This window comes from Crinia signifera, chromosome 2, assembly GCF_055691185.1.
Source record: "Crinia signifera chromosome 2, ASM5569118v1, whole genome shotgun sequence".
Lineage (NCBI taxonomy): Eukaryota > Metazoa > Chordata > Amphibia > Anura > Myobatrachidae > Crinia > Crinia signifera.
Genome location: NC_139218.1, coordinates 253,850,863 through 253,863,168, shown reverse-complemented (window position 1 = coordinate 253,863,168; position 12,306 = coordinate 253,850,863). Strand labels below are relative to the sequence as shown.

General features: G+C 41.5%; 1 protein-coding gene across 2 annotated transcripts in view; it reads left to right on the top strand.

Moving 5' to 3' along the window:
* Nucleotides 1-7,572: 7,572 nt before the first annotated feature.
* Nucleotides 7,573-12,306, top strand: part of FRMPD4 (FERM and PDZ domain containing 4) — a 395,081-nt gene continuing 390,347 nt past the window's right edge. The window contains exon 1 of one of the 2 annotated variants that reach the window (XM_083174318.1): nucleotides 7,573-8,078. In XM_083174318.1, coding sequence (XP_083030444.1) covers nucleotides 8,038-8,078 — 41 coding nt within the window. In that variant the 5' untranslated portion in view covers nucleotides 7,573-8,037. The remainder of the gene's footprint in view (nucleotides 8,079-12,306) is intronic. The other variant, XM_083174315.1, reaches the window with a different exon arrangement.

The following is a 12,306-nucleotide window of genomic DNA, read 5'->3' as shown; positions in this document are numbered from 1 at the left end:
AGCAAAACTGCAGCAGGTCACGCTGGGATGTGTAGTTCAACAACAGCTGGAGGGTTCTCTAGAAGTTAATTTATTAAAGCTTCTAAAAATGAAAAGAGGTGGTGTTGCCCATAGCAACCAATCAGATTCTGGCTATCATTTCTCTATTGCATCCTAGAAAATGCTGGACAGACTCTGGGCGGTATTCAATGAGAATACCTGCGAGGTGCAGCGAATCCTTTTTAGGATTCACTGCACATTCGCCACATTCCGGAGCCGGCGGGCTCCGGTATTCAACGTGTCAGGGGCTCGCTGCTTCTGACAGGCGAATATGAGCTCCTGCAGCGATTGCCGCAGGGAGCCTGAGGACGGTGCCAGGCAGAGAGATGGAAGTCTCTCTGCCTAGCCCAGAACGTTTGTGGGGGTTAGGTGGGCTCCCCGGGTGCCAGGCAGCACAGGCTGCCCCCCGGGGGTGCCAGCAGGGGAGCGTATATTCACTACACACGATCGTAACGATCGGGTGCAGTGAATATATGAATATGTAATAAGCGGCTCGGCTCCGGCGCCCCCTGCTGGCTGCTGTGTAAAAAAAAAAATATATATATATATTTTTTTTTTAAAAATTAAATATATATTCATGTGCTTACAGCACATGAATAAAAATAGCATGCCCCTCCTCAGAATAAAATTCCTGATTTTTTTACACCAAATGTAAAAAACAAAACACTTTATTTTAAAAGTTCACATTCCACTTCACCATAAAAAGATAGCGATTGCTACTCGGTGAATCATGGCGAAAAAAACCTTGAAATGTATTCGCCATGTGGTCATTGAATAGGGTGATTCACCGTTTTAGTCAGAAATTCGCCAAACAGCACAAATTCGCCATAAAAACATGGCGAATCAGGCTCATTGAATACGCCCCTCTGACTGGTTGTTATGGGCAAAATAACGTTTTCATTATTTGAAGATTTAGTAATTTTACTCCCTACAGCCACTCTTTTTCTGGCCACAATTACGTGTTATCATTAGTGTTGGAATTTGCACCTGACCTACACTGGGTGCAAGAGCTCCATCAGAACAGGCTGCCCTTCCCTGTATACATGATTTAGAAATCCGAACTACACACCCCCAAGGCTCCCACAGCACTCCCCAGATGGATCTCTTGCATGCTATATTACTACCCAGAAATCCCCATTTCCTGCAAAGAGGTATCTGGACAAGATCTATCTGACTTACCAGATGTATCAAGCTTCAAAAAGTGATAAAATGGAGAGTGATAAACAACCAGCCAATCAACTCTTACCTGTCATTTTTCAAACCCAGCCTATAGCATGACCGTTAGGAGCTGATTGGCTGGTTGTTTATCACTCTCCATTTTATCACTTTTTGAAGCTTGATACATCTGGCCCTCAGAAACAAGGTACGTAAACCGATGGCACGTAAAATGTGGAAATTGGAACTTCACTACAGTATGTGCAGCTTTATAAAAAGCTGTATCCCACTCTGAATCAAGCTCATTGTGAATATTAGCACAAACACATAGATTATGAGTAGAGCTGTACTAAGCCTCAGAAAGTGATAAAGTAGAGAGAGATAAAGTACCAGTCAATGAGCTTGAAACCGCCATGTTAAAGGCTGTGTTTGGAAAGAGAGTTAGGAGCTGGTTGGTTGGGAGTTTGGGGTCTAAAAGATACAAATAAATAACTAAATAAATAAATGTTAGGCAATGCTGGGCAATGCCTAACATTACATTACAGCTAGTAAATGAATAATAGTAACATGGATCAGCTGGCTTCTGTGTCATATGGTTGGATCACAGCCTGATAAACATATGGGGCCAAATGTAATAGAATGTATGTGAGAATCAGAAAGTGAGAGATTTTGGGAGATTTTTCCCTTTTTTTTTTAAGGCGGCAATCACTGCAAAACCAGGTTGATTTTGCGATGTAATTGATTGCCGCTTTAAAAATATGGGAAAACTCTCCCAAAATCTCTCACTTTCTGATTCCCACATAGAAACATAGAAATTTGATGGCAGATAAGAACCACTTGGCACATCTAGTCTTCCCCTTTTTTAAACATGTTACCTCAAACCATATTTGATCCTTATTTTTTTGTAAGGATTTCAATATGCTTATCCCAAGCATGTTTAAATTGTACTACTGTATTTGCGTCTACCACCTCTGATGGTAGGCTAATCCACTTATCTACTACTCTTTCTGTGAAGTAATTCTTCCTCACATTTCCCCTGAATCTTCCTCCCTCTAGTTTCAGTGCATGTCCTCGTGTTCTGTTGCTCCTCTTCCTGTGAAGAATGTCTCCCACCTGTACCTTGTTAAAACCCTTGATATATTTGAAGGTTTCTATCATGTCCCCCCTTTCCCTTCTCTGCTCTAAAGTATACATATTAAGATCTTTTAGTCTTTCCTGGTACGTTTTGTGATGTAGGCCATGCACCATTTTAGTTGCCCTTCTTTGTACAGTCTCTAATGTATTTATATCCTTCTGGAGATATGGCTTCCAGAACTGAACACAATACTCTAGGTGAGGTCGTACCAATGATCCCTTTAGGACGTTAGGGGTCTAGTATCTGAAGGGTCTAGTTATAAAGGGTCATCTTAAAATTAATAGCAGCGTTATACCCGCGTTATATTATTTATAACTTCCTTGGATATCGATTGTGAATTGACTCCTCTCTATATTCCATCAACAGGTAAACCTATTTCAGATTTCTACTGCAGAACATCGCAGCTGTTTGCACTGATTTAAACGGGGTAAACCTATTTCAGATTTCTACTGCAGAACATCGCAGCTGTTTACACTGATTTAAACGGGGTAAACCTATTTCAGATTTCTACTGCAGAACATCGCAGCTGTTTGCACTGATTTAAACGGGGTAAACCTATTTCAGATTTCTACTGCAGAACATCGCAGCTGTTTGCACTGATTTAAACGGGGTAAACCTATTTCAGATTTCTACTGCAGAACATCGCAGCTGTTTGCACTGATTTAAACGGGGTAAACCTATTTCAGATTTCTACTGCAGAACATCGCAGCTGTTTGCACTGATTTAAACGGGATTTCTACTGCAGAACATCGCAGCTGTTTGCACTGATTTAAACGGGGTAAACCTATTTCAGATTTCTACTGCAGAACATCGCAGCTGTTTGCACTGATTTAAACGGGGTAAACCTATTTCAGATTTCTACTGCAGAACATCGCAGCTGTTTGCACTGATTTAAACGGGGTAAACCTATTTCAGATTTCTACTGCAGAACATCGCAGCTGTTTGCACTGATTTAAACGGGGTAAACCTATTTCAGATTTCTACTGCAGAACATCGCTTTAAATCTGTAAAAGCTGCTATTGTGGTTTTATCTGTGCTATGTGAAGAACTTAGAAATATTGGGATAGTGCTACTGCTCTTACATTGGTTTGGTCTGATTAGCACCTTTTGCTGGTGGGGGAGGTGTATTGGGAGGGGCAGCTAATTCAGGATGGACATATGTTTGTTTTAGGCTTATATATTGAGTATAGTTTGGGACGTCAGTCCTTTAGGACGTTAGGGGTCTAGTATCTGAAGGGTCTAGTTATAAAGGGTCATCTTAAAATTAATAGCAGCGTTATACCCGCGTTATATTATTTATAACTTCCTTGGATATCGATTGTGAATTGACTCCTCTCTATATTCCATCAACAGGTAAACCTATTTCAGATTTCTACTGCAGAACATCGCAGCTGTTTGCACTGATTTAAACGGGGTAAACCTATTTCAGATTTCTACTGCAGAACATCGCAGCTGTTTACACTGATTTAAACGGGGTAAACCTATTTCAGATTTCTACTGCAGAACATCGCAGCTGTTTGCACTGATTTAAACGGGGTAAACCTATTTCAGATTTCTACTGCAGAACATCGCAGCTGTTTGCACTGATTTAAACGGGGTAAACCTATTTCAGATTTCTACTGCAGAACATCGCAGCTGTTTGCACTGATTTAAACGGGGTAAACCTATTTCAGATTTCTACTGCAGAACATCGCAGCTGTTTGCACTGATTTAAACGGGATTTCTACTGCAGAACATCGCAGCTGTTTGCACTGATTTAAACGGGGTAAACCTATTTCAGATTTCTACTGCAGAACATCGCAGCTGTTTGCACTGATTTAAACGGGGTAAACCTATTTCAGATTTCTACTGCAGAACATCGCAGCTGTTTGCACTGATTTAAACGGGGTAAACCTATTTCAGATTTCTACTGCAGAACATCGCAGCTGTTTGCACTGATTTAAACGGGGTAAACCTATTTCAGATTTCTACTGCAGAACATCGCTTTAAATCTGTAAAAGCTGCTATTGTGGTTTTATCTGTGCTATGTGAAGAACTTAGAAATATTGGGATAGTGCTACTGCTCTTACATTGGTTTGGTCTGATTAGCACCTTTTGCTGGTGGGGGAGGTGTATTGGGAGGGGCAGCTAATTCAGGATGGACATATGTTTGTTTTAGGCTTATATATTGAGTATAGTTTGGGACGTCAGTCCTTTAGGACGTTAGGGGTCTAGTATCTGAAGGGTCTAGTTATAAAGGGTCATCTTAAAATTAATAGCAGCGTTATACCCGCGTTAACCCGAAGGAAACCAGAAGGCAAAGAACAAACCATCATTACTGCTGAAGGACTGCATTATACCCAAAAAACTCAGGAATATCATGTGGCCTCAACTCACCTTTGCCATGAGTGGACCAGGCCCACCACCCCTACGGCTGAGAACACCTGGACTACCCCCAGCCCTACCCCTCATGGTGAGCATGGAGCTGTGAGGGGAAGCAGCAGGGTCAGCCTATGCACCAACACTTCACCCATCAATCCCTTGTAAAAGTGTCAGTCCCCTGCAAATGTGTGTTCATGTCTTTTCTCTCCCCCCCCCTCCTCTCCTGCAGCACACATCTACCCCACCATGTGCTTTTCCTGTATTGTGTACCTCCGCAGATTGCACACCCTGCCAGCGCTGACCTATGCAGTGCACCAAGCTGGTTGCCTCAGATGGTATCTCCGCGGACAGGATGTGGATCACGTGGATGTTTCTGTGCAGGGTTTATCATACTACTACAGAAGTATTTGCTTTCCAGTGTATGCATTGGGTCCTTGTATGGCTCGCCCCTTACAGTGTAACCTTCGTAGTGCGCCCTCCATGGCTGCCTCATCTGGTGCACTTGTGAATGGGATGAAAAATACATGGACCTGAGTATACATTGAGATCATCCATTTTGGGTAGTTTCTTTTAGGGGTAATCTATTTCACCCTGGGTAATCCTACGCAGAGCGCCTAAAATGGCTGCCGCACTTGGTACCTTGTCAGGGTGGAGTACACAACCCATGGAAGTTATTATCCAAAATGCTGCACCACTCCTGCATTATGCTTACTGTGTGCTCAGGGGCTTTTGTCTGTGACATGTCTGTTACTGTACCTCCAACATCCTCTGTATTATGTGCATTGTTTTTTTAATGTCTGTAAGCGCCTTGAGTCCTGCTGGAGAAAGTGCGCTATATAAATTTTACTTACTTACTTACTTACTTACTTACATACAGTGGTATTATTACTTCTTTCTACTGCTGATACCTCTCCCTATACAACCAAGCATCCGACTTGCCTTCTTCATTGCTTTGTTACATTGCCTACCTGCCTTTAAGTCCCCTGAAATAGTGACACCTAGATCCTTCTCTTCCTCAGTAGTTTCCATTATAGTGCCATTTATACTATATTTAGTCTTTGGATTTCTGAGACCCAAGTGCATGAGTTTGCATTTTTTGGCATTAAACTGTAGTTGCCATGCTCTTGACCATTCCTCTAATCTACCTAGATCCTCAATCATTTGTTTTACCCCTCCTGGTGTGTCTACCCTGTTGCATACATTTGTGTCATCTGCAAAAAGGCACATTTTACCCTCTATTCCGTTTGCAATATCAATTTGCATGATCATTTGGTACATGATATCATTTTATGGGTTTGCATGTAAGAGTAAATAAGAACCTACTAATACACTTGACAGCATTGCTAGATGTTGCATCTCTGGGACTAGTTTGCCTTTGTGTGATCTGAAAGTATCATATAAAGAAAATACAGACATAAGTTTCATGAAGCGCATCAGAGTAGAGACAGTCAGTCGCACGCATTATACAATATGACCAGTTCTAAAGTACAAGTGTGAATACTTAAGCACAACAAGTGTAAATACTTATGCACCACAAGTGTGATTACTTACACATCACAACAGCGTAGAGGCTTGACAACCATTTAGTTTGTAGTAAATGTTAAAATAAAAAATGTTCATATTTGTACACAAGATAGTAATATACTGGTGTCGCATACACAAGAAAGTATACTGTTTTACATTAATAAACACAGATCATATGTTCAAAATAAAAATGTAATGAAAAATTAACAGAAATATACATTTTAGGAATAAAAGATTTATGAAACATTATTGTAAACTAGTAACATCACAGTAATGTCAGCATTGGCGGCTGCGCCCTCCCAAATGTAGCAAATCTTAAATTCTCTGCTGGATGCCATCTAGTGGGTGCTGGCATGCAAAACACTTGAATTCCCCCAAAAGAGCTGAGGATCAGCATTAGCCTTTTATTGTATAGGATTAAATAAAAGGTTTTTTTTTTTTTTTTTTTAACCTTTATAATGAAATAGGAATCTTCTTTCAGCAGGAATCCAAATAGAAACCTAGTACTGAATAGATGTTATATAACATAGGAGCAACCATAATGATTTATATGCTACCAGTTGGAGAGGTCAATGTGTAACCGATGAATGTAAAGCTAAGTACAGTAGTAGTGCTGATTCTGATCATTATAACAGATTGGGTCATGGGGCCTCCGGCACCAAAACCATCTACTATAAGTCCACATTACTGTACATGAGCCACATGTTTCTAGTGCACGTGGACGTGGCACATGCTTGTTCGCCTCTTCCTTCACCATTTATGCTTTTAGGAATGTGTGTAATACTGTATGTAAACGTGTGCGTGTGTTTTTGTGGTAGGCATGCTCAGCAAATGTATATGACACGCCAATGGGTGCCGGATGACTCACTAACAGTCGGGATTCCGACTATCATTTCTCCGACAACAGAATCCACACTATCAAGACCCCGACAGTCAGAATCCTGACTTACACCGGCTATTTTCCCTCGTGGCGGTCAACAAACCCCCTAGAGGGAGAATAGAATAGGCGGTGAGTGCAGCCACTGAGCCCACAACGGGCTTCAATGCGCGTCGCCCCCCTGTCGGGCTCCGGACAGTTGGAACTCCGATGTTGGAGAAACAACTGTCGGATCCTGGCTGTCGGAGAGTTATACCATACCCCACTCCAAAACCTCCAATGTACAGCATGCCTTAATGTACAGTGCCTCAGTATGCCTGTTTAAGGACTAACTGCATGTTCTGTTCCCTGACTTACCTTGACTTACACAGAATATGCAGTTAGTCAGCCAACATCTGTCCTTACACAGCTGAGCAAAGGTGTATATACAGTGACTGCTGAATGATGTCAGTGGGCTTGTAGAGCACAAGGCGATAGTGTGAGCATTATGCAGAGGCAGGGGTGATTTACTGCATCTCTGAAGCTCTCTTTCCTGTCTCTGTGCTGCTTCACTGCATGCACACTGGCTGCTCCAACCTCCTCCCTCCCTTGTTTCTCTTCCACTGCCTGGGATCAGCAGTCTTCAATGAAGAAAGCCTGGCAAAGATGCTTGAAAGCGCTACATGGACACAATCTAAGCAAGGCAGAATAGCATGCTGTAACCTAGGGATGCTGCAAGACTGAAGACAAGCTCCTGTCATACTGACATTTCTCTACAGTCATATTGGATGAGCGCAGGAATAGAATCAATGGTCTTTCTGAGTCATTCATTCCCAAACTGCAGAGCTAGGATGATACTGTGCTGCATTCTGATGTAGAAGAAATCCTGGGTTTGTTTTACACGTCTGATAGCAGCAGGATGGTTGCTTGAGTGAAGGAAGGAGAGGAGAGCACAGTTGCTGCATGCATGGATGTGTTTAGCTTTGCTAAGATTGCGAAGCTATCCAGGTAAGTTTACCACTTTCACATAGTGTGCATGGGGAGCATGTGTGACCAGTGCCACTGCCTGTACCTACTTAAAGAGCAAGAGGAGGAGGGGGCAAAAGGCATGCAGTCTGCATCCACAGAGCTGGCATTACCATATCCAGGCTCTCAAATCACAATGCATCAAAGTTGTCACCTATTTCTAGGGGCCAATTTCCTGTTGGTGTGATCTAATCCTTATGTTCGGGTGACTCTTTCCAGGTCATTGAGAAAACGTACAGATGTAATGATGGTGTATGGCAGATAGACATGTTATATTACTGTCTAGAATTTTCATGTGTGTGAAGCTTCTCCATGCTACAGTATTAACAATGGAAGTGTCCAGAGATCAGATGTCTATACCACTGGTTGCTGTCAATGTTATACAGCAAATCACAGTTGAAACAATGTGTGAAGCCTGTGGAATATACTGCACAGTGCAAATCTGATTTGAAAAAAAAAAATGTTTGTGTGTGTATATATATATATATATATATATATATATATATATATATATATATATATATATATATATATATATATATATATATATATATATATTAGTATTAGCAGTAGTATTCTGTATCCATTTTAGATAATATTGGAGAATTACTTAGAAGTACTCAGGCCTTGATCATAAATAGATCCCTGTCTGCAGTGCAAAGGTTTGTTAAGGGCTTGCTCTTTCGATTAATATTTGGTGATGAAAGATGTTACCAGTGTTGTAATGAGGTACTTATGTGTCTTCCATAAAGGTAGCATATTTTACAGAAGTCTTGCCCCTATGGAACAACAGAACATGCGCTGAAAATGTGTATTGTAATGAGTACTGGCCTAACTATATTTTCTATACAGTATGTAGTCATTCTGCTTACTAGAGTACAGTATGACAAGTCCATTCTTACAAACCTAACACTTTAAACCGGCAATCTAAAGAAACCTTAGTGCAGCCAAAGTAACCTTAGTACATAGCTTTCCTTTAATACCAAACATGAACAGGACTAGCTCCATGGAAATGTAAGTGTGAATTCCAGTGGCCTGTGCATTGGAGGAGGATTAGAAGTACGGCAGTGGTTTGCTGTTTTCTTATTTACCACAAGCGTTTTACAGGGCATTAATAGTGCTTTCATTACTGAGCATTAACGCTTATATTAATGCTGCAGACAACATCGCAAATGAAGAGAAGTGACCGCTTCTCATTCAGTGTAAGGTCCAATTAATGACCACATTTTTTCTGGATCATTCAGCATCAAAGTGCATTTGCTGTAATACAGTAGGTCTTAAGAACCTGTGCTAAATGTATAGAATTAGTATCTGTGTATATGAGCGCTAAGAAAAAATGTCTCCTGGTATGTGAAGTATTAGTTGAATGGAATTGTGACAATATTTTAATACCTTACTTTGTTAAGCAATAGTTATTTACTTCATTATAAATTTATAGCTTTTAGGAATAAAATTTACCACTTTGTCTTCAGTACAACTTATTTCAAATATTTAAAAAAAGATATATCTGAGTTTTAAAAAGAGGTTTATATATATATGTATGTTCATTGTATATATACAATGTGTATATATACAATGTGTGTATATATATATATATATATATATATATATATATATACATATACACACACAGTATATACATATTCTGTACATATTAGGGGAAATACAGAACTTAAAGTGAGTTAAGGTCAGCTAACTAAATGCAACGGTGCATGCTATGTTTGGAATACTTATAAACTTCATAATAGCCAGAGATTATACGCCTGTGATACATGTAGAAAAATATATAGGGGCAGGGCAGGTGCAAGGCACCGGAGCGCCCCAGGCGAGTCGGGGTGGGGGCGCCCCGGTGCCAGGGGGAGGGAGGGGGGGGGTGGTACCTGTGTAAAAAAATAGCTGCCCCGGCGTCCCTGCAGTGCTGGGGCGGTCAGGGGTGTCCGTGCCGTAGGGGTACCTGCGGCGCCGTCATGTGTATAAAGCTGGCTGCGGCCGGCGGGGCCCCTGTAGTGAATAGCAAATAACTAGCGCTTCCCGCGCCGCCACGCGCATAGCGTTAGTTATTTGCTATTCACTACAGGGACCCCGCCGGCCGCAGCCAGCTTTATACACATGACGGCGCCGCAGGTACCCCTACGGCACAGACACCCCTGCACGCACCAGCACTCAGCAGGGACGCCGGGGCAGCAATTTTTTTACACAGTTCTCTGGGGGTGAGGGGCGAACTGCTGCCCTCCAGGTGCCGGCGCCACCGCTAGGCAGCTCTAGGCATTTGCCTAGGGCGCCGGCACCTGGAGGGCGGCAGTTCGCCCCTCACCCCCAGAGAACTGTGTAAAAAAATTGGCCCTGTACAGGGGGAAATTTACTTATTTACTAAGATGGGAGTTCTTTTGAAGATGGGATGTGGTCCATAGCAACCAATTGTTCTATTATTATCTTCTGATTGGTTGCTATGGACAACATCCCATCTTCAATAGAACTCCCAGTAGTAAATTTACCTCACAGAGCGGGATGTACTATGCATTTTCCCGCCACACATCACAATATGCAATAAGTTCCGTAAAGGACAGCTTGTTTGATAAGAGCTGCCTCTTCATTGCCGGCAATCCTGGGTTTTGGTCAGGGCAGATCCAGTCCAGTCCCTCTCACAGCACAATGTGGAAAAAGAACATCGTTTTTTATAGGCTACTGGTGTTACCCTCCACATTGAAGCCTGGCATTTTCATGCTTAGTACAGATGGGAACTGCGGCCAAACTCGAAAATGGGCTTCTGGGAGTATCATAACGCCTTTGTCTATGCAAATGGTTCCAGTATGTCTACTTATCACTTAATTTTTTGTAAATGATTATTTGCATATAGAAAAAGTAAAAATAAAAACCCCGTGAATGGTTCCTTTAATTTCACGTGTGCAAGGAATGTAGAGCTGTAATCACACTTCGTATCCCTGATAGCATTTTATGACTACTGCTAAAACATCATTTCAAAAGTAAACAAAGCAAACAGCTGAAAGTTATTGTCTGAAACTGCTTTATGTGTCTGAAAACACACCTACAATTTGTGTCAGCAACTGTATGCTGATGTTGTGTAATATGGAGAATGAAAGTACTTTAGTTGCAGGATTTCCCGATTTCTATGTGGATAATCTTCCTAAAGGATTTAGCTCTGATCACAACATCTACAAAGAAGTGACTCCAATTCCAGTGGTGCAGTTAATACTGATCTATATTCCTTCCTTCCTAATAATCAGCATTCAGTAGGGGAGTGACTGCACTTGTTGTTATCCTATTTGAATCTGATATTACTTGTCAAAAATAAAAGAATGAACTTCTCTATCAATATGCACCAATCAATTCCTCCATGTGGGAAAGAAAACGGTGTTGACAGAATTGATAGGAGGACATTGTAGTCTGTGTGCCTCATTGTGCATAAAATACGGTTATGATATGGCAGTAATGTATCCCCAAGTTGTGTAGTCTGTTTCTTTCCTATTTAAGTTAGGGATGGCCATCGACCATCGATTATTTGAAATCATCAGTGGTTTATGACCGATGTCAAGTACTTTTGCCATCGATAGGGAAAACCAGATGGCTTCCCTACATCAATGGCACAGCAAAACTGATATTTTGCTGTCTTTTTTTACAAAGTGCCGGGACACCAAAGTGCCCTGACACCTGCGAAGCCCCATCACGTGTTTTGAGTGGCCCACAGGCCAATCACTCAAACGTAATAGAGGACAGTCGATATATAAAACTATCAATGGTCACCCATTGAATAGTTTTACACTATCGATGTCCAGGTACACTTTTGCCATCGATGGAAACCATCAATGGCAAATGCACCGATGGCCATCCCTAATTTAAGTCTAATTGGTCTATTTATGAACATTATTTTTGCACAAATAATGTGAAAAGGTGTCTTCGCCCTATTTTCACATTATTTTAGTATCGCCTGAAGCTATTAAAGGGCTTTTGGAGAATTTATTTTGTGTGCGAAAAACTGCTCCAAACCCTTTAGTTCACATTTGTTTAGTAACCAGATCACATTTCCCATAGTTATAATGGGAAATATAGGGCGGGATGCTCTAACATCCGCCGCCCTACATTGCCGCACATCGCCGGGCTTTGCATTCTCTTAATAAACACAAATGCGATTATTAACACAAGGACAAGCTTTTGCGATAAGAGCTGTCCCTCGCGATGTGGCTCCGGCGTA